General features: G+C 42.1%; 1 protein-coding gene across 1 annotated transcript; it reads right to left on the bottom strand.

Annotated features, from left to right (window-relative positions):
• Nucleotides 1-9,251: 9,251 nt before the first annotated feature.
• LOC142312904 (uncharacterized) lies at nucleotides 9,252-17,608 on the bottom strand. Its single transcript, XM_075351890.1, has 6 exons — nucleotides 17,471-17,608; nucleotides 17,129-17,341; nucleotides 16,956-17,079; nucleotides 16,779-16,876; nucleotides 16,494-16,581; nucleotides 9,252-11,194 (listed from the first exon to the last, which is right to left on the bottom strand). Exons 1-6 carry the CDS (start codon nucleotides 17,546-17,548, stop codon nucleotides 10,278-10,280), a joined length of 1,518 nt encoding a protein of 505 aa, XP_075208005.1. The 5' UTR covers nucleotides 17,549-17,608; the 3' UTR covers nucleotides 9,252-10,277.
• Between the last annotated feature and the right edge of the window lie 8,271 nt (nucleotides 17,609-25,879).

The raw sequence follows: 25,879 nt of genomic DNA, 5'->3' as shown, positions 1-25,879 counted from the left end.
CTGCTGCCACTAGATGGTGTCTCTGATTCTGAAACAGGCAGCTGCTGTTGGCTGCTGACAGTAGCTGGTCAGTCAGCTGTGGATACTGGCAGCTGCTGTTGGCTTGTTCCACTAGCTGTTGCCTGTGGTTGTTGTAGTGGCTGCAGCTCTCTGGTGGCCAATTCTCACTCCAGCCTTGGATAGTGGCCAGTTTTCCTGTACTTATTTAAGGTATGTAACAAATTTTGGTCATGCACATCCTGACTGGCATCAAATATAACTATTGCCTACCTCAGATGGCCCCATCAATCCCGTGCCACAGCATGTATCCGAGGGCTAAAGTAGCGGGCAAATCTGTCTTCATCTGTCTCTGGAGATAGAAGCCCGAAATTTGAACATTCTGCAGGACCTATCTCCTTAGCCAGCACTGATAGATCTTGCTGCCTTAATGTCCATCTGGCATTTGCATAAGGCTGAGAGGGTCGGCAATCCAGCTGCTGGGATGGAGCAGTGGGTGGTTGTGATTTGGGGGCTGTTGCTGTAGGAGGCGAGCTCTAAAACTCTGGCTCTGGCAGGGGTTTGATGGACTCTGACAGTGACTGCTGAATCTAGACCCAGTCGGTGGACTTGCCTGGGACACCACTGCCACGTCCGTGTCCATTGGTAAAGATCTGTGGCCAGAGTAGCCCAGGGTATCTGAATTAACGGAGTCCTCCAAGTTACCATCCATTCTATAATGTAAACCAAAAAGAAAATACAAATATTAGCAAAGAAATTTGCAGCCTTTGATACTGTCAAGCAAAACATGTCAATTTTAATCAAAATAACATTAACACTTTCAAAGCTGGTTTCTGAGGCCTCCCTTCCAACTAGTTTTCAGTGGAGCAACCCAAAAAAGTAATTTTACACACAAAAAAGCTGATTAAACCCAATCAAGTTTGTTTGTATTTGTGTGTAAGATTCTTTGTTAAATCTGTAAAAACACCTTTTCTGTCTTTCCTCAGTTCCACCCTGGCAAACTTGTTTCCAAAACTTTTTTTATGGAAATGATAGGAATACTGCTCATCACACAGGCCAACCAAATTTGTAAATTGTGTGGTGCCAAAATAATGTTTAGGTTTTCACATACAATTAATCTTGGATGAATTCAAAATATAAATATTACGGAGATAATGAAACCCGGTAAAAAAATATACACACTCCGAGATGTTTCCTTACCCATGTAGATTTGACCCTTGTTGCCATTCATGATTATAGAATTTCCCCTGCTGTTTGTGGCTATGGTGTGAAACTTTGTGTTTAAAGTTAAATAGGCATGACCTTGAAACCAATAATTTGTTTCATATATCAACGTAGCTAGAGCCTAAATATGGTAACAATGTAAAAAAGAAACACGTACTGGTTAACACATTGATCCCGGAGGACCTCCAGCGCTATTTCACCAAATCCATACATGATGAAAACCAATGAATATCGAAATAGACAGACAAGAAAATGTGTTAACCAGTACGTGTTTCTTCTTTACATTGTTACCATATTTAGGCTCTAGCTACGTTGATATATGAAACAAATTATTGGTTTCAAGGTCATGCCTATTTAACTTTAAACACAAAGTTTCACACCATAGCCACAAACAGCAGGGGAAATTCTATAATCATGAATGGCAACAAGGGTCAAATCTGTCAGCGGTTTGTTTTCAGAGTTCCTAAACAAACCAGATGGGGACACAAAATGAATACAGTAATATAGCGGGCCACCAAATACATGGATTACTTGGCTAGTCAAAAACGGGCCTGCATCACAAGACATAAGGCACAGGCATAAGGCATCGTATTCCCGACTGACAAAACATTGAGAACTGTTTTGGGGCACAAAATGCTAAAGTGGCCAATAATCATATTGTACGTTGGATGCTGACACATACAGTACACAATGTGCACCATTAATTAGGTGACATATTCTTTATGGCAACAGACTTTGACCGTAATTTACAAGTATGTGTAGTGAGTTTCAAGGTTGCTTTTGCTGCATGCCTGAGTCAGTAAGTGCAGGAGCCTGTTGTGGTCTTTCTAAGGATATGGTTGTGGACTTTTTTTTTCTTTTACACTTCAAAACTATGTTCCCAATATGTACAGTACGTGCTTGGTCAAAAAATACGTGAATGTGCATTATTTGGTGACCAGCATGATTGCATGTGTGTGGACAATGATAGGGATACAAAACAATATGGAGGCCATGTCATGCTTGCCAATGTAGTTCCAAAATCAAAATGTGTTAAAAAAAACAAGCATTACGAAAAATTGAGAACCATAATTCACTTACCCAACTTGGATAAGCTGGAGATAAGGAACTGCAGGCTTCTGCAGAATACATGGTCTCTGCTATCTGGAGCCTTGCTTGCCCAATAGTCAAGCAGGTATCTTGCTTCACAGGTGTCTCACATGCTGCCTGACTATATCAATAAAATGCTCAGTTTCAACCTGGAGAGCCAAGGCAACACGTGTGAGCTCAGCAGACCAAGTAAACAGGCACTACTCTGATATAGGTGAAAAGTAGAAAAATTCTTGCTCCAGCTCCTTGATGGTTAAAATTTGTCTACATAAAAAATTCCTTAACATATTGCAGAAGTCCTATACATGGAGCAATGAGTTTCAAAAGCTATCCTGTGTTCTTTATCAAAGCTTTATGGGAAAATCTTCCCAGCATTCCCAAATACAATGAAATAGTCAATGAATATACAACATAAAGAAAAAACGTGACAGATTAATTACAGATCAAACCATCAAGTCTAAACAGAGAATGCCAGATACTGTTCGAAACGCCTTGCTTTGTAACTTCCTCCATATATATGTGTTCTGCCATATTTGAAGGATGTTTTTAAATAAACACATTTTAACTACCCAGGAGCCGGAACAAGAATTTAACACTTCTTCAGAATTTAACACTTCTTCACAGTGTGGTTTCGTGCACACTGGACTTTTTACAAATGTGATGAGAAGGCACTTTGTTTTTTGTTTGAACATGTACTATATCTGACTTTGCCCTCCACATGTGTCTTTTTGAACGGTTATCTATCCACTTGTTCTTACCATGTCAAGAACTAGAGACGAAAGAGTTGCCCTTGTGTTGGACAAAAAGAATAATTCATCTCTATGTTCATGCGCCTCCATTTCTGAAAGCATGCGACATTCTGTAAAGATGATGACTAACAAAAACAAAACTTTGGTGGAATTATACTACCTTGCAAAAATAGATTCACAAACATATGATCCCATGTGGTCTTAGGATCAAAAAAATCCCTAACACCATCTTCAACACAGATTTCAAAAATGAATGGAATGAAATCCTAAGTAACTCCTCTTTGAATTTAATTAAACTGATTGTAAAACATGAAGAATCCAAGTTTAAAGATAGACAAGCTGAAATCAATTTAATCAAAGATTCTTTTAAACAGCAATATGGCCCATTGGAATTGGAGAATGCCCATACTAAGGTTGATAAATCTATTGATAAAATAGAGGATAACATTATTATTAATATTATTATTATTATTATTATTATTATTATTATTAATAATACTAAACTAAAATGTCTTTGCGACTTAATGGATTATTTATTATGCCATGTTCACAATTGGAATAATGATAATCACAACACTTTCCAAAATCGGTCCTTAAGAAAAAAACCTAACAAGAACTCTCTTAAACATCATACATGTGAGTTTCAGCTCTTCTGAATTGGATTCATCTGCCGTGTATGCCAATGATTCAGAGTCTGATGTTTTCAATAACCGTTCATATGATTGCACAAAATGCAATTCAACACCTAAAGTCACAAAAAAACGCAAAAGACTTGGCGGAAGGAACCATAGAAAAAACACCAAGCATGAATACTCGTCGAAAGAAAACATATCTTCAGAATTCCAGCAATGTTCTAAACTTATCATCCCGGACTTTGACACTTGATCAGGCTAACCTTTTATCTTATGGGTTAAACTTTGTTCCCACTAGAGATTTTGATTTGTTCTCCACAATTTTTTATATCAATAGTTTCATACATAATTTAAAAATTAAAAAAACATTTTTGGACAGACTCATCTGATATTAACAACACTTGTTATATGTATTTGTACAATAACTATCAAAAATCCAACTTTAAAGAACAATGTGCTATATTATATCTAGAAAGTTTGCATACGGAAACTTTACTTAATCATCATTTTAATTCAACATCTAATTTCGGATCCAAACCCCATTATTTTTACCCTAACCAGTTTCGATCTGATTGCATGGATCGGTTTCAAGAACTTGTTGAGATCTGAAAATCTTATATGACAATGTGCTTAGGAATTCTTCTTGCTCCAATCTTACTCAACTAAAAAAAAAAGCACTGTATGAATTATCACATATGTCCGACATTATCATCAAAATGTCAGACAAGGGTGGCATGGTAGTGGTTATGCATGCTGTGATGTATAAAACGCACGACTAAAGTATGGACGAAATGCATCAGTTTTCTGCCCAGCTGATTAAATTGTTTGTATGCAATTTTGGCTTTTAAGATTTATCAATAAAATTAAGGTTTTTTAACTTATGGATAACTTTTCACTGGACAACTTTTTTTTGCTCTATATTATCAGTTTTTCCATATGCAACAAATTTATGTTGGTTGTACTACAGACAAGTTAATAGTTCATACTAACGAGCATTTAAATATTTGCAACACTGCAAATATTAATCGTAATATATCTTCTGTAACAAACAGTTCAGTTTCCAGCATCAAAGACAAACCTCCACTTTACCAGTGTTTGGTATTGAAAAGATTAATAGGATCCCACAAGGTGGAGACACTAAAAGACGTCTATTAAGCAGGGAAACCTTCTGGATCTTCAACCTCTGCTTAGTGTCTTGGACACTGTGTGTGACAGTTTTGCTACCCTATGGAATCAGGGATGTGCTGAGCTGTTAGTTGACAACTCAGTCATCCAATCCAATGCAGCGAAGTGTTGAGCTGTCACTTTGACAATTGACAACTCAGTCGTCCAATCTAGTGCAGGGGCGTGCTGAGCTGTTGGTATATTGATTGACAGTTGAGCCATCCAATCTGAAACTGGGAGGTGTTAGGCTTCTTGAGGTGTTCCCTGTTCTCAGTGATGGCCCAGCTACTCAGCTAAACAGTCAGTCCCAGATCAGTGTTAGTCACAGCATTTTGCACATTGGTAGATGTTGGCCTTGTTCATCTGTGCCGTGTTTTGATTTATTGCTACCAGACTTTGTCCCTTTGTTTTGATCCTCCTGGTATTCTGACTACAGATTTTGACCGGACTCTTGTTATCTGACTCCAGAAAGTTTGACTTTCCTGCCTCACGGCTTGTCTGTGAGTAGTGAGTAGGGTCACTGCTAACCGCTGAGCAACCGTGCTGCTTTGTCTTCTATCTTATAGGGGGTCAAGTAATTGAAACCATTATGAGCTAAATAGAGGCTCCAGGAAACACAAATTTAGGTTAAGTAAATTGTAATATTTTGTGAACACACACTTTGTGAGTCAGCTTCACAGATGTCCTTTATTATAATAATAATAATAATAATAGTAGTAATTAAATAATAATAAATACATTTTATTTACACAGTGCCAACATCTTCTGCAGCACTTTTCAATTAAGCAGGGACAAGTAAAAGCAATAAAAACAAAATAAAGTAACATAGTTCACAAGTTACATGAGTGAGGACTCTGCTCGCAAGCTTACAATCTATATGGATATAGGGGGAACATGATAATAATAATAATCTTTATTTCTATAGCGCCAACATATTCCGCAATGCTTTACAATTCACGATAGATAGAACGTGCTTGTTGTGTATTGTGCAGCCATCATTATAATAAGGAAGGGTTTTCATTTTATGCTGCATGAACCGATCATCAGCCAAAAACTGTCAAGTACATGGAGGATGAGGAGAAAGATGAATAGAGGGCAGTATATTAAGATTAACATTTAGGAGGGAAGAGTGGAAAGTTTGGATAGTGAGTTGAGGTGATGGGCCTGTTGAAAGAGATGTGTTTTTAGAGCACACTTGAAGACATGAGGGCTAGATATTATTCGGATTGTTTTGGGTATGCATGCCAAAACACTGATGCAGCATGAAAGAAGTTTTGGAGACGGAGGTGCGATGTTCGGATTATGGAGGATGTGAGTCTGAGATCAGTTTCAGAATGGAAAGCATGAATAGGGTGATAGACAGATGACGGAGGTGATGTAGGGTGGTGCAGAACTGTAAAGCGCTTTGTGGGTGAGAGAGGTAAGTTTGTATTGTATCCTGTAATGGATGGTCAACCAGTGTAATGACTGGCGCAAGGTAGAGGTATCGTTGAAGCAGTTGGACAAAAATATGACCCTGACTGCTACATTCAGGACGGATTGGAGAGGAGAAAGCTTGGTTAGAGGGAGAACAATCAATAGAGTTTCAGTAGAGAATGGATAAGAAAGACAGTAAGTGTTTTTACAGTTTCAAAGGTGAGAAAAGGTCCGAGTTATGGTTGATCCACCAAAGGTAATTGACATATCCAGTATAGGGTGGTTAGTAAAGGGAGGAAACACGAGTAGTTCAGTTTTGGGGAAATTCAGTTTCAGATAGAAGGATGACATGGTATTGCAGACAGCACACAGACAATCCCTGGTATGTTGTATTAAGGTGGGGGTGATTTCAGGAGAAGAGGTGTATAATTGGATGTCATCAGCATAGAGATGGTACTGGAAACCAAATCTCCTGATGGTATGTCCAATAGGAGTGGTGTATAGTGAGAAGAGAAGGGGGGGCCTAGGACTGAGTCCTGATGAGCCCCAATAGTATGGGAACGAGGAGAGAAAGAGGAGTTGGCAAAAGATATAGAGAATGAGTGGATAGAGAAATAGGAGATCAGGAGAGAGTGGTGTCCTTGAGGCTGATAGAGCGGAACATTGTGAGGAGGAGCTGGTGATCCTGGTAATCCACAGTTTCAAATGCTGCATAGAGATCCAGGAGAAATCAACAGGGAGTGGTGTCCATTAGATTTAGCTGTTAGGAGATCATTAGAGACTTTAGTAAGGGCAGCTTCAGTAGAGTGTAAAGACCAGAAACCAGATTGTAAAGGGTCAAGAAGAGCATTATCTTATACTGTATAGTGGATTAGATGGGACTGGACTTAAGCTGGTGTCACACATAACGACGACGACAACGACGTCGCTGCAACGTCACCATATTCTGTGACGTAGCAGCGACCATAGATGATCGTTAGTAAGCTGTCAAACATGTTCTAAAAAGCAGCGACGGAGCAGCGATCATAGCGACGTCGACGGTCGTTGTGTGGTTTCAGACGTAGCGTAGCGTCGCTGCTGCGGTGTCAAACACAAGGATTATCAGCTTATCAGCACGGCGCAGCGGGATAGCAGCGATCAAAAAATGACCTGGAGCATTCAGGTGCGAGCAACGATTTCGCAGCAGGGGTCGTTGTTATGTGTCACACACAGTGACGTCGCTGTTGAGGTCGCTGCAACGTCACAGAATATGGTGACGTTGCAGCGACGTCGTTGTCGTCGTCGTTATGTGTGACACCAGCTTAAGCGTTGCAGAAGTTTACAGATTAACGGAAGATTAGAAACAGATCTATAGTTAGCGGCACAGCTCTAGTCGAGGAATGTTTCTTAAGCAAAGGGGTTACGATCGCATGTTTAAATGAAGAGGGAAAGATACTGAATGAAAGAAAGGGCTTTAATATTTTAGTAAGGTAGCTAGTGACAGCTGTGGAGAGGGACAGGAGATGTGATGGAATAGGGTCACTGGTGCAGGTTGTAGGGCTGGAAAGAAGGAAGGAGCCTGGTCACTTCTTCTACTGTGATAGACTCGAAGACGGAAAGTAAGCTTGATGTTCAGGAGGGAAGTGGATCCAGGCTCTGAGGGGATTGTGCAAAAATGTCTTGATGGATGTGGTTCATTTTTTTTAAAAGTATGTGGCCAGATTGTCAGCGCTGAGGTTGCTGACCGGAGCAAAACTTTAGTACACAGAAGGGAGTGGAAGGTATCGAAAAGTTGTTTTAGATTGTTAGCTAGTGATGTGATGAGGGTGGTAAAATAATCTTGCTTGGCCAGATGGAGTGCAGAGATAAGTTTTGAGCATGAGTTTATAGTGGATGAAGTTTTCTGCTGAGAGTGATTTTCTTCACTGATGCTCAGCACACCTCAAGCAGCGATGTGGAAAATGTTTTTTGCAGCGTGTGTCAGGGCTTCCACTGTCTGTATTGTGTCTTTCTGCATGTTGCAGGTGCTGTTTCATCCAGGACGGTCTGCAATGTATTATTATAATTCAACAATGTGTAGTCTGGACAAAAGAGTGAGGAGATCAAGGCTAAAGATGACTCCATATTGTTCATAAGTTGCTGGGTATTGATGGCACATAGATTTCTGTATGTCTGTATATGTGATAAGTGGTGGTGTCCTGGGCTACAAGAACGTTCTTGAGACAAAATCAAAGAAGGTTTTGGTTAGAGAGCGGGAGAGGGGAATAGTAAATTCATGCACTGTACAAAGCTGGGAAAAGACTAGGTCCAGCAAATTCTTGTCTTCATGTGTAGGAGAGTTTGTAAGCTGTATAAGGACAAAGGATGAGGATAGAGACAGAAAATGAGTGGCAGAAGGGGACAACGGATCGTCAATGGGGATGTTAAAGTCCCCCATAATGTGAGTGGGAATGTCACAGGATAGAAAATCTGGAAAGACAGATGGCAAAGTGATCAAGGAATTGAGGAGGGAAAAGCCTGGAGGGTGACACACAACCACCACTCGCAGTTTGCTTCTATTAACACAATTTTACCATTCCAAACAGTTGGTACAAGCCATGCCAAATGAAATATAATTGGTGTGCAAAAATCAGTACTTTGTGACTTAAACTTTATTTAAATACATTTTTTTTGCCTTATTGTACATGAATGCAAAAATGAATCGTATAACACGCTCTCTGTAGAATTTATTCACTGATTTACGGCTTTCTCTCCCTGTCTCTATAGTTAAAGGGAACCAACCACCAGGATTTTGCTAAAAGTAAAGGCAGTGCCATACTGGCAGTAAGATGCTGAATCCAAGCATACCTTTTGATGAAAGATCGGCTCCTTGATTGCTGAAATATTTTTAATCAAAGTTGCAAAAATGCACTGCACTTTGATTGACTGGTGCATCAGGGGTGGGCCTTTTTGGGTCGGGTCCTGAGTGTACATTCCTCTTCCTGCATCTTGTATTGCACGCCAGCAGCAGCAATGCCATCGTGGTGTGATATTTAAATAAAGTAAAAAGGGCATGCAATACAAGACACAGGAGGAGGAATATACACGGAGGACCTGACCCACAATGGCCCGCCCCCGTTGCACACATCAATCAAAGCGCAATGCATTTCTGCAACTTTGAGTAAAGATATTTCAGCAACCAAGCATCAGATGTTTAAACAAAAGGTATGCTTGGATTCAGCACTGCCTTTACTTCATATAGCAAAATCCTGGTGGTTAGTTCCTTTAACACTAGAAGTCCCAGAGAGGGGTCATTTAACATTTCTACCTTTGGAACCCAGAGACGGGTCGAATGACCTGAAGGATTTTAGCTAACATCCTATAATCACCATCTTTTGTTCTGTAATTAAGGCCATTAATGTTGCACCACAGAAGGTTGTTGTTTTCCATTTGAGTTTAGCCATTTAGTTTCTAGTTAGCTTTATTCAGTTTATTCAGTTTCATTTGACACTCTTTCGGGACTTAAGGGGGGAGCTCGAAATTTCTGGGACTTCTAGTGTTAAGCTTTATCATCTTCTCATTAGCCAAAGTCACCACAAAATGGCTGCTGCATTCCCTTGTTATGCTTTATTACAGGCTGTAACAGTGCTTCCTGATTGGCTGGGTATGTGATGTTATAGCTTCAGAGCATTATATGGACGACCACCCAAACATGCCCGAGGTCATATGATATTTTCCGATGAACATAATTTTCTTCAATAAATAGGCAGTGACAATTTTTGACAGTTCAAGTAAAGTGAATCGTAAATTGTATAATATAAATCAGATTTAGCAAATTTTTACAAATGTAACAAAAATTTCAGTTGCACTGAATCGAATTGCTCATCTCTAGTAAGAAGTATTGAACTAGCTGTAAAACATTTATGGTCGACAAAATTTGATTCCATAGAAATGCATTTCCTGCTTTCTGAGAATGAACTCTCTCCGGAATTACTTCTCTTATAAGTACAGTATGATTTTGGTTAGAACATTTCACAAATTTTGCGCATCAGTACATCTTATACCCTGTGTGAATTGCCTGATGGTAAACAAGATCTGAATTCCGTTGAAAACGTTTCCCACATTCCGAACATGAAAAAGGCTTCTCTCCCGTATGAGATTTTTGATGGGCAATGAGATGGGATTTCTGAGAAAAACATTTACCACATTCTGAACATAAAAATGGCTTCTCCCCCGTATGAGATTTTTGATGGCCAATAAGATGGGATTTCTGAGAAAAACATTTCCCACACTCTGAGCATGAATATGGCTTCTCTCCTGTATGACATCTCAGATGCTTAACCAGATGTGGTTTCTGAGAAAAACATTTCCCACATTCTGTACATAAGTATGGTTTCTCCCCTGTGTGAATTCTTTGATGAGTTACAAGATCTGACTTCTGTGTAAAACATTTCCCACATTCTGAACATGAATATGGCTTCACTCCTGTGTGGGTTCTTTCATGTCTAATGAGATTCCAGTAATTGTTAAAACATGCTCCACATGTAGGGCATGAATATGGCTTCTCCACCTTGTGAGTTTTCTGATGTGTAACAAGTTTTGAATTAGTCAGAAAACATTTCCCACATTCTGAACATGAAAATTCCTTTGCTTTTGTTTTACTTTTCTGAAGTTTAACAAGATTTGACTTATCTGTGTAACATTTTCCACCTTGTAAATATGGATTCTGCCCTTTGTGAGATCTTTCATGTTCAAGATTCCTTCTGTTATTATCATTTTTTTGTAATAAGTCAGGAAATAGGATCTGTTGAAAGGGATTAGATGCTAAATCTTCGCTTTGAAGGGCTGATGGTATATCTGGGATATGGACACACTCTTCATAAGCAACTTTTGTGATATCATAATCAGATGAATTAAAATCAGAAGATATCACATGTCCATTTGCGTTTCTGACATATTCACCTGCTGAGAATAAAATGCATTTTTATTATTTTATAATAGAAATTTAAAATTATATTGCTGTAGTATAACTTTTCTATAAAAACATATCAATACAAATTATAGGGCATGTAATAAAATTCAATAGCAGGTAGAAATATATGTCAAAATCAGACTTCTAATAAATCACCATGTAATGTCATATAACGTATTTTTCGAACTATAAGGCTATGTGCCAACAGAAAATTAAACCTGCGGATTTATATGCGGAAAATCTGCGGGTTTTCTGGATTTTCCAGATAAATCCGCAGGTTTCAGCATGTACAGACACTCCCCATGTTATCCCACATAAAAGAGGAAAAACAACCAGGCACAGAGTCTCCAATTGGTAATTAACGCAGAGAATGTCAGCGGAAGGCAGTAAAACTAGTCTAGCATAAGACTGCTAACCGGGGTGCACCATACCAAAAAGCTGAAGGACCATATCAGGCTAAACAGTAGAAATAGGAGAGCACTCACAGTATATAAGCAGTAAAAAACTTTGGATTTATTGATTACAAGGAGCAGGCATAAAATACAGGACAGAGAGGAGAGGGACTGACCCCACACAGACGACAGCTGCTTTGCACCCACAGTCGGTGCTTTGACAAGTCCCCAAAGTCCTCAAAGCGCCGACTGCAGGTGCGAAACAGCTGTCGTCTGTGTGTGGTCAGTCCCTCTCCCCTCTGTCCTGTATTTTATGCCTGCTCCTTGTAATCAATAAATCCAAAGTTTTTTACTGCTTATATATGGTGAGTGCCCTCCTATTTCTACTGTTTAGCCTGATATACTCCCCATGTTATCCAATGGAACATGGGTAGTGCTGTGTCCATGCTGCGGATACGTGCGGCTGCGGAACATGCAGCGGATGTTCCGAAGCCGCACGTAATTGCATGTCAATTATTTATGCGGAATTACCTGCAGAAATCCCGGCCCTCCACTATGGAGATAGAGGCCACGACTTCCGCAGCTAAGTCGCACGAATGCCCGCAGGTTTACCAAAGCTATTTCGCTGTACTACCACAGCTAAAAATAGATGCGGATACCGGCGAGCAGCTGCGGGAAACCTGCAGACGTACCTGCGGATATATCTACAGGTACAAACTCCCGTGGGCACATAGCCTTAGACGCACCGGACCATAAGACGCACCCTGGTTTTAGAGAAGGAAAATAGGAAAATAAAATTTTAAGCAAAAAATGTAGTCATGACACACTGTTATGGGGCGAGGATCTGCTGCTGACACTGTTATGGGGGTAATGTCCCCAAATTCTCTACTAAGGTAATCTATCCTGGTAATGATCCTCCTGCCTTGTATATGATCCCCATGCTTTTATATATATAATATATATGTCCCTCATCCTGGTATAGCCCCCATCCTGCTATATACTGCCATTCTGGTATGTGCTCCCATCGTGCTATATACTCTTTCCTGGCATATGGCTCCATCCTGCTATATACCCCTATCCTGATATATGGCCGCATCCTGCTATATACCCCCATCCTGGCATATGGCCACATCCTGCTATATACCCCCATCCTGGTATATGGCCGCATCCTGCTATTTACCTCATCCTGGCATATGGCCGCATCCTGCTATATACCCCATCCTGCTATATGCCCTCATCCTGCTTATAATATACCCCATCCTGGTGTATGACCCCATCCTGCTAAATACCTCCTTCCTGCTATATACCCCCATCCTGATAAGTACCCCCATCCTGCTATATGGCCTGCATCCTGTGGCACACAAAAAAAATAAACGTTCATACTCACCTTTCCTCACTCCCTGCAGCATTGCTCCTCCTCCCATCTGTGTCAGCAGCAGTGCCGCTGAGTGGAGCCGGCCACGATCCCTGCAGCATCGCGATGTCCTTCTGTCTCCGCCGACCGCGGCTGTGTGTGGACACGTGAGCACAGCGATGACGTCATCGCTGTGTGCACCGCTAGTCTCCACACACAGCCGCGGCCGGCAGACAAAGAGGACGAGAGATGCAGGGATCATGGCCAGTGAGTATACTGATTCACTGCACCCCGGACAGTGAATACAGCTACACATGATCACTCCAGGCTGTAGTTGCCAGGGGTGATCATGCGGGCCGGCTGTTTACTATGCGCGCATCCTCCGCCCATCATCCCGCCCACCTGTCAGCGCCGGCCTCAGCGCTGAGAGATGATGGGCGGGATGATGGGCGTGAATATTAAATGAGCAGGCCCATGTGGTCACGGCAGGCGCTGCTACAGCCTGCACATGCCGCCGATGACCCGCTGCACCGCAGCACCCTCATTCCTTGCAGCCATGCCCTACATTCAAACTATAAGACGCACCCCCCACTTTCCCCCAACATTTGGGGGGAAAAAGTGCGTCTTATAGTCCGAAAAATATGGTAGTTATTATTTTATTAAGGGATTTACTATTATACACCACAATTTCCATTTCTTTCAAACTAAACCAAATACATGAGCGCAATCTGTTTAATAATTCAAAGCTTATAATACTGAAACATCCTATAATACCCATGTATATAAAATTATCTGAAGGGTCTCACAAATAAGATTTTTTTTAGATAGAATATGGCTTTTTTGAAGAAGAAAAAGCAACAGGCATATTAGAAATACTAACCCTTAATTCTATTACCAAAATCTTCTGTACATGTATACTACAGTTCAAAAGTTTGGGGTCACCCAGACAATTTTGTCTTTTCCATGAAAAATCACACTTTTATTTATCAAATGAGTTGCATAATGAATAGAAAATATAGTCCAGACATTGACGAGGTTAGAAATAATGATTTTTACTTGAAATAACAATTTTCTCCTTCAAACTTTGCTTTCGTCACAGAATGCTCCTTTGCAGTAATTCCAGCTTTGCAGACCTTGGGCATTCTAGCTGTTAATTTGCGGAGGTAATCTGGAGATATTTCACCCCATGCTTCCAGAAGCCCTCCCACAAGTTGGATTCGCTTGATGGGCACTTTTTGCGTATCATACAGTCAAGCTGTTCCCACAATAGCTCAATAGGGTTGAGATCTGGTGACTGGGCTGGCCACTCCATTACATACACTACAGTTCAAAAGTTTAGGGTCACTTAGATATTTCCTTATTTTTGAAAGAAAATACATTTTTTTTTCAATGAAGCTAACATTAAGTTAAATAGAAATACACTCTATACATTGTTACAGAGGTAAATGACTATTCTAGCTGCGAACGTATGGTTTTTAATGCAATATCTACATAGGTGTATAGAGGCCCATTTCCAACAACCACCACTTCAGTGTTCTAATGGTACATTGTGTTTGCTAACTGTATTAGAAGGCTAAAGGATGTTTAGAAATCCCTTAGAAACCCTTATGCAAGTATGTTAGCACAACTGAAAACAGTTTTGCTGATTAGAGAAGCTATAAATCTGACCTTCCTTTGAGCTAGTTGAGAATCTAGAACATTACATTTGTTTGTTCCATTAAACTCTCAAAATGGCCAGAAAAAGAAAACTTTCATGTGAAACTCGACAGTCTATTCTTGTTATTAGAAATGAAGGATATTCCACGTGAGAAATTGATAAGAAACTGAAGATTTCCTACAACAGTGTGTACTACTCCCTTCAGAGGAGAGCACAAATAGGCTCTAACCAGAGTAGAAAGAGAAGTGGGAGGCCCCACTGCACAACTGAGCAATAAGACATGTACATTAGAGTCTCTATTTTGAGAAATCAACGCCTCACAGGTCCTCAACTGGCAGCTTCATTAAATAGTACCCGCAAAACGCCAGTGTCAACATCTACAGTTAAGAGGCGACTCTGGGATGCTGGCGTTCCGGGCAGAGGGACAAAGAAAAAGCCATATCTGAGACTGGCTAATGAAAGGAAAAGATTAATATGGGCAAAATAACACAGACATTGGACAGAGGAAGATTGGAAAAAAGTGTTATGAACAGATGAATCGAAGTTTGAGATGTTTGGATCACACAGAAGAACATTTGTGAGATGCAGAACAACTGAAAAGATGCTGGAAGAATGCCTGATGCCATCTGTCAAGCATTGTATAGGTAATGTGAAGGTCTGGGGTTGCTTTGGTGCTGGTAAAGTAAGAGATTTGTACAAGGTAAAAGGGATTTTGAATTAGGAAGGCTATCACTCCATTTTGCAATGCCATGCCATACCCTGTGGACAGCGCTTGATTGGACCCAATTTCATCCTACAACAGGACAATGACCCAAAGCACACCTCCAAATTATGCATGAACTATTTAGGGAAGAAGCAGGGAGCCTCCCAGTTCTCTTTCTACTCTGGTTAGAGCCTGTTTGTGCTCTCCTCTGAAGGGAGTAGTACACATCGTTGTAGGAAATTTTCATGTTCATGGCAAATTCTCACATGGAATATCCTTCACTTCTAATAGCAAGAATAGACTGTTGAGTTTCACATGAAGGTTTTCTTTTTCTGGCTATTTTGAGAGTTTAATGGAACCAAAAAAGTTTTATAGCTTCTCTAATCAGCAAAACTGTTTTCAGCTGTGCTAACATACTTACACAAGGGTTTTCAAGGGATTTCTAAACATCCTTTAGTGGTGGTTGATGGAAATGGGCCTCTATACACCTATGTAGATATTGCATTAAAAACCAGACGTTTGAAGCTAGAATAGTCATTTACCACATTAACAATGTATAGAGGGTATTTGTTTTAATTTAATGTTAGCTTCTTTGAAAAAAAAAAGTGCTTTTCTTTCAAAAATAAGGAAATATCTAAGTGACCCTAAACCTTTTAACTGTAGTGTATGGCACAAGTTGGTAGGGTTCAGTCTCTGTGTTTATACTGAACACAGACTTAACCATAACAGAGTTCAGGTGCTTTACATATGAAAATGACTTACATGAGCATAGCTGTGCTCGGGTACGTGCTTGAAAGGTGTGCACTGGGGGTAACAACAGCATGATCGGGTGCAGTGTGCACCCAAAGAAAAAGAAAAACACCACACCCATCCGCCCTTGGAGGTGTTCTGTTTATGGCTGGCTACATGTGGTTGGATACCTGAACTGCCCAATTAGTAACTTCAATTGGGATTTAGGTCAAGTCCAGGTCCCAAACTGAACTTTATCTAAAGTCGGCTGAACCTGCCAAACCGAACTTCCATGGGTCCACTCATCTCTATCTAAAACATATATTTTCAGCCATTAAATTCAAATTTAAAGCTTAAAAACCGCAAAGATGACAAATCTCACAAGTAACAGCAAATGGTACTAGTCAGTGATTGAGAACACTCTGTGATTTCTCTGCATTTAGTCGTTACTACTCACCAGGGTAGTCATTCATAATCTCCACTTTACACCAATCATCACCCCTCACATATGTCCCTGTTGTATTAATATAGGTCAGATCTTCACCCTGAAACAAATATTGTAAAAGTCACAGACAGATGGAGAAGTCACATCTATGATCAGCTCTAATCCTGCCATCTCCACCATTCTCATTACACAAGTATAAAACATATAATACTGGAGGATAAAACAAGACTGAACTCAAGACCTTCACAGCCGTCTACACACCATAGGAAGATAATATGACACCTTCTCTCCATCTACCTGATGATCTTGAGGAACAGTGGGATTTTCTTCTTCACAGTCCTGTGAAAGAAGAGGATGGGGACATATCTCTGGTGTTGTCCTCTCACTGGATAGAACTGGAGGAAACATACACAGGGACTGAATTCTTTACATATAGGTAATTATAGGCCATGTGTATTTAGTCCTGTCTATTACCTGGTGATGTGAGGGGTTGGGGATCCTCCATCATGACGTCCTTGTACAGATCTTTGTGTTCTTCTAAATACTCCCACTCCTCCATGGAGAAATAGATTGTGACGTCCTGATGCCTTATAGGAACCTGACACACACAATGATACCATCATCCCCAGATCCCTTCATAGTGTTACTGTATAATGTCCCAGCATTCCCAGCAGTGTCACCTCTCCAGTCAGCAGCTCAATCATCTTGTAGATGAGTTCTAGGATCTTCTGGTCATTGATGTCCTCATGTATCGGGGGGTGAGGTGGAGGCCCCGTGATTGGGCTCAGGTGTCTTCCCCATCCCTCAGACACAGGGTCCTGACAGCGCTCACTAGAGGTCTTCTTCACTACTGTGTAATCCTGGTTATGGAGAGACACAGTAATAAATCTCACTACAGACATTTCCAGAGTCCTCACCTCTCCAGTTCTGTCCATCTGTTATTCCCATAGATAAGAATGATGTAATGTGACGTCATCAGAATCTCTCACCTCTCCAGTAAGCCGGAAGAGGATCTCTAGGGTGAGGTGTAATATCCTCTCCGCAATCTTCTTTCTGTCCATACCCATTCTTGATGGATCAATCAGGAAAATTCTCTTCTAGAGAAGATCTCCACTGAGAGGATCCGATATGTCACCTACAATAACCACAAATCGGCAAGCGATAACGGTATTAGAGGAAACATGATGGAGATCTGCATTTTGTGTCAGTCACTTATAATACACATTAATACAGGATGTACACAATTTATAGAATTAGTTTTGATGTGTTAATAATTGCTGATATGGATTGGCTGCAGTTAGTATAGACAGTGTTTGCACTATACTTATATAAGTGCACTATAACATAGTTACAATTGAATTCAACATGGCTGCAAACTTCTATTCGGAATGTGGCCAGAAGTATGAATATTGCGCACTTGTGGTCACATGATCACGACGCCGCACATGGAAAAGTCCTGGATAACCCTTTTAAAAGGTGACAAGATGCTAATGGAGGAGTGCAGAACGGTGCAGAGCCCATGGGCTCACTAAGTGAGGCCGAGGATTTCTCACTTACATTTTTCTCTGACTATAAAATCCAGACCCCTCCATTCCCTATAAATCTCCACCCCAGAGAGAAAGCGTCATCTGTCCCCAAACCCAGAGTGACCTCCCCTGTATACATGAGCACATCCAGCTGTATATTACTGTACATATACACATGGCAGAGCTGGGGGAGGGGACACTATCTCCGGGAATGGAGGGGTTACTGCGCCCAGTAATGGGGACTCTCCACATACCTCCACCTGCAGAGCCAGCCGCACACTAGATATATGGCTGCTCTGTGCTTACAGGACCTGTGATGATGTCACATGGAGGGGAGGAGTCAGGGGTCACATGGTCAGCTCCTCAGTGTATGCAGGATTGGATGAGGGGAAATTTATGTGTGGGGCCAGGAGGGGTTTACAGTGTGGATGTAACAAAGTCTTGTGTGTGTATGAAGTGTACGGAGCAAAGCCGTGTGTGTACGAGGTGTATGGAGCCGAGCCGTGTGTGTACGAGGTGTATGGAGCCGAGCCGTGTGTGTACGAGGTGTATGGAGCCGAGCCGTGTGTGTACGAGGTGTACGGAGCAGAGCCGTGTGTGTACGAGGTGTACGGAGCGGAGCCGTGTGTGTTCGAGGTGTACGGAGCGGAGCCGTGTGTGTACGAGGTGTACGGAGCGGAGCCGTGTGTGTACGAGGTGTACGGAGCGGAGCCGTGTGTGTAGGAGGTGTACGGAGCGGAGCCGTGTGTGTACGAGGTGTACGGAGCAGAGCCTTGTGTGTACGAGATGTGAGGAGCAGAGCCTTGTGTGTACGAGGTGTATGGAGCGGCAAATTTTATTCCTATTGTGTTGCTACATTTTATGGCTAACTGTCAGACAGTCTTAATCCTTGTTTAAACTCTTTCCATTAGAGACTATGGTTCATAGACTTTGTGTTGTGAAACCTATATCATACCTCCCAACCATCCCGGATTCTGCGGGACTGTCCCGATTTCAGAGCTCTATCCCGTAGTTCCCACAGCTGTTGTCCAGGCTCCTACCTGATGGATGGATGGATGATATACAGAGGGATAGATAGATAGATAGAGGGATAGATACATGATAGATAATAGATAGATAACTAGATACACGATAGATAGATAGATACGTGATAGATACATGATAGAGGGATATATAGATATATGATAGACAGATAGATACATATATCTTTGACACTGTCGACCACTCCCTGCTACTACAGATCCTTTCTTCCCTTGGTGTCAGAGACCTCGCCCTCTCTTGGATCTCTTCATACCTCTCCAACCGCACTTTTAGTGTCTCCCACTCCCACACAAACTCTTCATCCCGCCATCTCTCTGTTGGCATCCCTCAAGGCTCTGTCCTGGGACCCTTACTCTTTTCCATCTATACATTTGGCCTGGGACAACTCATAAAGTCCCACGGCTTCCAGTATCACCTATATGCCGATGACACTCAGATCTACCTCTCTGATCCAGATGTCACTTCTCTGCTGTCCAGAATCCCAGAGTGCCTATCTGCTATATCCTCCTTCTTTTCCTCTCGCTTCCTAAAGATCAATGTGGCCAAAACTGACCTGATCATCTTTCCTCCGTCTCACCTACACTCTCTACCTGATCTACCTATTACAATAAATAACATCACGCTCTCACCAGCACCCAAAGTTCGGTGCCTCGGAATGACCTTTGACTCTGCCTTGTCCTTCATACCACACATCCAATCCCTCACCACCTCCTGCCGTCTTCAACTCAAAAATATTTCCAGAATCCGTCCTTTCCTCAATTCTCAATCTACAAAAATGCTAGTGCATGCTCTCATAATCTCCCGCCTTGACTACTGCAACATCTTCCTCTGTGGTCTCCCTGCTTACACGCTCGCCCCTCTCCAGTCCATACTTAATTCTGCTGCCCGAATGATCCACCTCTCTCCTCAATACCACCCCGCCTCTCCTCTCTGCAAATCCCTCCATTGGCTCCCAATCTTCCATCGTATCCAATTCAAACTAAAGCCTGCTTTACACGTTGCAATTTCGCATACGATATCGTATGCGATTTGCAACGCCCCCATCGTATGTGTGGCACGTTCAATTTGTTGAATGTGCCGCACAAGTGATTAAGCCCCGTCACACGTACTTACACGTCACACGACGTCACGCGGCAGCCAGCCAATAGAAGCGGAGCGGCGGAGCTGAGCGGGACGTAAACATCCCGCCCACCTCCTTTCTTACGCATAGTGGGCCGGGAGCCGCAGGACGCTGGTAAGATCTGTTCATCATTCCCGGGGTGTCACACACTGCAATGTGTGCTACCCCGGGTACGATGAACAATCTGATGTGCAATTCTAGAGAAAGGTACGATGTGTATGCGATGAACGTTTTACCGTTCAATCGCAATCGCACGTACCTGTCACACACTGCAATGTACCTTACGATGCCGGATGTGCGTCACTTACGACGTGACCCCGCCAACACATTGTAAAATACATTGCAGCGTGTAAAGCAGGCTTTACACTGACCTACAAAGCCATCCATAATCTGTCTCCTCCGTATATCTCTGAACTAATCTCTCGCTACACTCCAAAACGTAATCTCCAGTCCTCCTTAAGATCTCCTGCTCTCCTCCTCTCTCATTCGCTCCTCACGCAACCGACTCCAAGACTTCTCCCGAGCATCCCCAGTCTCCTGGAACTCGCTGCTTCAACACGTCAGACTATCTACTACACTTGCAAACTTCAAACGGAACTTAAAAACTCATCTGTTTAGAAATGCCTATAGTCTTCAATGACCCCACTGCCCCACCCCCACCGTGCGGAGCTGCCGCCCAACCTACACCCCACCTACTGCCTCCTCCCCAAAATCCTTTAGAATGTAAGCCCGCAAGGGCAGGGCCCTCTTCCCTCTGTACTAGTCTGTCAGTCTGTCTATTGAAACTTGTATATGTATTCTGTATGTAACCCCCTTCTCATGTACAGCATCATAGAATCAATGGTGCTCTATAAATAAATAATAATAATAATATGATAGATAGGCATATAGATAGATGGATAGATAAATGATACATGATAGATATATAATAGATAGATAATAGAGGGATAGATATATAATGGATACATGATAGATAGATAATAGATACATGATAGATATATAATAGATAGATAATAGACAGAGGGATATATATATATATATATATAAATATATATATATATATATATACCGTGTTTCCCCGAAAGTAAGACAGTGTCTTACTTTCTTTTTACCCCCAAAAGTGCCACTATGTCTTACTTTCGGGGTATGTCTTATATTGGAAAAAATCCCACAGCAATCGCAGCAAGTCTCCATGCAATGTACCGTATGGGGACTTGCCGCGATTGCGCCCTAAGTGTACCGCAAGTTAAGGAAACTTAACCACCAGCGGCTGCACATGAGGGCACTGAGGCTGTGTGATTTTGTATGTTGTCCATGGTCCTGATGGACCACAGACAACATTACTGCAACATTTCAACATTTCTCGGTAGCCGAGCGCTCAGCTGGGCGCCCGACCGCCGGCATGTGTCAGCTCTCAGCTGAGCGCTAAGCCGCCGGCATGTCAGGGCGTTCAGCTGAGCGCTCGGCCGCCGGCATGTTAGGGCGCTCAGCTGAGCGCTTTGCCGGCGGCATGTCAGGGCGCTCAGCTGAGTGCTTTGCCGCCGGCATGTCAGGGCTCTCAGCTGAGAGCTGTCACATGCCTGCGGCATGTCAGGGTGCTCAGCTGAGCGCTCGACCGACGGCATGTTAGGGCGCTCAGCTGAGCGCTTTGCCGGCGGCATGTCAGGGCTCTCAGCTGAGAGCTGTCACATGCCGGCGGCATGTCAGGGTGCTCAGCTGAGCGCTCGGCCGCCGGCATGTTAGGGCGCTCAGCTGAGCGCTCGGCCGCTGTAACTGTACTGTAAAGAGGAAAAAAAAAAATTTTTTTACTACGTCTTACTATCGGGGTACGTCTTACATTAGCCGACCCCCCCCAAAACCCCCACTACGTCTTACTATCGGGGGTGTCTTACTATCGGGGAAACACGGTATATAATAGATAGATTTATAAATACTGCATCTCTTTGTAGGTGAAGGAAAGAGTCAGATTCATTTGTTCCCATAAAACTACTATAAAAAATGAGGGGGGAAAAAAAAATATATAATTTTTTTTTTTTTTTTAATTTTCACCACCTTGGATTCAAACCAGCAACTTTCAAACATGTTTCCAGCAGCCTTCATAGCTTTTCTAACTGTCCATTAGGAATGATGATCTCAGAGAGAGGATTTTCTATGAATGAACCTACAACACAGCCTCTGATTACACAGGACACAGCTCCATTGTACACAGCAGTGTCTCTATGTTTTGTCTTCTAGAGGGAGAGGAAAAGAGGTTTGTTTTTTTTCTTCTAATAAAATTACTAAAAATAATAAAAAAGATAGAATAATGTAATTTTATTACACTTTTTTTATAAAATAATAAACATCACACATCTGTAAGTAACATGGACATATTTGGTGTCCCTGTAATCGTAATGACCCGAACAACACAGCGATCAGATTATTGATGGGGAACGGTAAATGGCGTAATTTATTATTTTTCTTTATTAAAACTGTAATAAAAATGTATTATTGAGGCCGTGTTCACACATAGCGTAAATGCTGCATTTTTTCTGTAGGTGTCCGCACCAAGAGCGCAATAACAATCCTCTCTGATTATTGCGTGTTTGCGGTATTATTTATGCATTGTCCCCCTTATTTGATACTTGTTTGGTGCAGATGTGAATCCTGAAGCTTATCAAGAAAAAAAACACCAAATCCGCACAGTTCAGCGATGTATCTAGACGCAAAAGGGGCGGAGATTTCATGACGTTTCATCCACTTTGCTTGGACAATTAGTCCATGTTCACATGTAGTGTAAATGCTGCATTTTTTTCTGCTGTTTTTTCGCACATTTATTCTGCATTGTTTAATTGTCCAAGCAAAGTGGATGTGATTCCATGAGATGACGCCGCCGAACTCTGCAGTGTTGGTGCTTTTTTTTTTGTCTAGAGGTTTCTATGTGGAGCTTCAAAAAAAAGAAGGAAAAAGCTTCTCTGTAGAATAAAAACACTTAAAAGCACAGATTCACATCTGAACAAGAAACACATTAAATAGTGGAGGAAAGGCTTAAAAAATGAAGCAAAAATGGATTGTGTAGTTTGGTGCAGACAGCGGCAAAAACAAAAAGAAACCAAATTTATGCAGAGTGTGAACTCGGCCCAAATAAGCAATATGTACTATTATAAATATATACACATATAAATATAATAAAATTCTGGCTGCTATGTCTATGAATGAACAGTCCGGGGCATCTGCTAAATGACCCTTACTGCAAAATGGGTGTGGCTAGGGGGCGTGGTAACAATTTGCCACAGACTTTGTCCCTCTTTCCTTTCTTCAAAAGTTGGGAGGTATGCCTATATGCTTTTAGATAAGGACTGAGCTGTCCTATTCTTCTGTGGTTGTAATAAATATGTGTGCCTTGTCAAGTGAAGTCAGACAAGACTGATGCACTAACAGAAATTGGCTGTGTGTTCTTGTTTCCGATGCATCGCTATTAATTGGACTAAAGGCCCCGTTACATGCAGCGACGTATCTAACGATATATCGCCGGGGTCACGGATTCCATGACGCACATATGGCATTGTTAGTGACGTCGTTGCGTGTGACACGTACAAGCGACCGCTAACAATGGAAAATACTCACCAAATCGTCCATCGTTGACACGTCGTTCATTTTCTAAAAATCGTTGATTGTTGAGGACGCAGGTTGTTCGTCGTTCCCGAGGCAGCACACATCGCTACGTGTGACACCTCGGGAAAGACGAACTACAGCTTACCTGTGGCCGCCGGCAATGCGGAAGGAAGGAAGGAGGTGGGCGGGATGTTAGGCTCATTTCCACTCATCTCCGCCCCTCCGCTTCTATTGGGCAGCCGCTTAGTGACGCCGCTGTGACGCCGCACGAACCATTCCCTTAGAAAGGAGGCGGTTGGTCGGCCACAGCAACGTTGCTAGGCAGGTAAGTCCGTGTGATGGCTCCTAAGGATATTGTGCGCCACGGGCAGCGATTTGCCCATGACGCACAAACGACGGGGGCGGGTGCTTTCACCAGCGATATCGCTAGCGATATCGCTGCGTGTAAAGCCCCCTTAACAATGACAGATCTGTAGATCCTTTGCATCTCACCCTAAATTAGCTCTCCCAGGAAAGGGGTTTCCATGACAGAACATGGTGCCTGAAACCCGGGATGGTTAACTGGACCTCTCTGTGACCCAACTACAAAGACTTTCCCAGGAACCACTGAACAAAATCCGCGTTGAGTTACCCATTGTGTTACAAAAAGAGTCAGTGTTTCCTGGTGGTCCGAGATGGGTACGTAGTGGTCCTACAAGACCATTCTTATCAAACTTCTGCCAATGTTTGGATTTTGTGTGTATGATTGCAATAAGAGTTATAAGATAATTTGTGGTCTATTATATGTATCAACTAGGTGTAGTACCCGGCATTGCATGGGATAGTAATTAAGTGTCTCTCTCACTCTTTGTTTGTCTCCCTCTCTGTTTGTCTCCTTCTCGGTCTTTCTGCCTCTCTGTCTTTCTGTCTTCCTCTCTCTCTGTATTTCTGTGTGTCTCTCTGTCTCTCTCTTTCTCTGTCTCTGTGTGGCTCTGTCGCTCTGTGTGGTTCTGTCGCTCTGTGTGGTTCTGTCGCTCTGTGTGTGGTTCTGTCGCTCTCAGTGTGGTTCTGTCGCTCTGAGTGTGCTTCTGTCGCTCTGAGTGTGGTTCTGTCGCTCTGTGTGGGCTCTGTCACTCTGTGTGTGGCTCTGTCGCTCTGTGTGTGGCTCTGTCGCTCTGTGTGTGGCTCTGTCGCTCTGTGTGTGGCTCTGTCATTCTGTGTGTAGCTCTGTCGTTCTGTGTGTAGCTCTATCACTTTGTGTGTCGCTCTGTGTGTGGCTCTGTCGCTCAGTGTGTGGTTCTGTCGCTCTGTGTGTGGTTCTGTCGCTTTGTGTGTGGCCCTGTCGCTCTGTGTGTGTGTGTCTGTCTCTGTGTGGCTCTGTCTCTGTGTGGCTCTGTCTCTACCGATATCATATTACCTCACACTTAAGCTTCTTATACTAAGAATGTCCTTCGTTGCCTATAGCAACCAATCTGACTTCCTATTAATGACCTGTGGCTCTCAGCTCCATTGACTTTAATGTAAGCAGTTTTTTTGGCAAATAACTGTAAAGCGCAGGTTTACATTTTTCCCTCAAAACATAGACTTTGACGTTCCATGAGTCAAATGCGGTGTCTGTGCAAAATTTTGTGATTGTAAATGTGACTGAAAATTCCTTTAGCGGACATACACACATACATACATATATACATACACTCAGCTTTATATATTAGATGTGTCGTTTGATGTACAAGTGCATCTCAATAAATTAGAATATCCTCAAAAAGTTAGGGAAACACATATATTACACAGCACAACAATGATTTTGCTACTGAGGGTAAAACATGTGTTCTTTACTAATTTGAACATGCTGATTCCAAATATGAACTCAGAATTTGCACAGCACGTCCAGATTTTGAGTTATACTTAGAAAAGGCCATACGCCTATTCAGGCATTGTTGAAGGCATTGCACATGCGGTTGGAATGAAAGAGACCTATGCTTCTATGAAGATCATTCTGAAATTGATTAAATATTCAGAACATCAATGGAACATTTGTGCTGACCTCAAAGTTGTTGCACTAGTCCTTGGTTTGCAGTTAGGTTACACTAAGCATATGTGCTTTCTGTGCCTATGGAACAGTCGAGATGACAACAACC

The sequence above is a fragment of the Anomaloglossus baeobatrachus genome, chromosome 5 (genome assembly GCF_048569485.1).
Source record: "Anomaloglossus baeobatrachus isolate aAnoBae1 chromosome 5, aAnoBae1.hap1, whole genome shotgun sequence".
Lineage (NCBI taxonomy): Eukaryota > Metazoa > Chordata > Amphibia > Anura > Aromobatidae > Anomaloglossus > Anomaloglossus baeobatrachus.
This window is presented reverse-complemented; position numbering and strand designations above follow the sequence as displayed.

Excerpts from the sequence above, each read along its gene's own strand:
- LOC142312904 (XM_075351890.1), bottom strand. The coding sequence starts at position 17,548 with ATGGGTATGGACAGAAAGAAGATTGCGGAGAGGATATTACACCTCACC. Across the intron at positions 16,877-16,955 it reads CCAACCCCTCACATCACCAG|TTCTATCCAGTGAGAGGACA; the intron begins GTAATAGACAGG and ends TGTTTCCTCCAG. Across the intron at positions 11,195-16,493 it reads GATTATGAATGACTACCCTG|CAGGTGAATATGTCAGAAAC; the intron begins GTGAGTAGTAAC and ends TTTTATTCTCAG.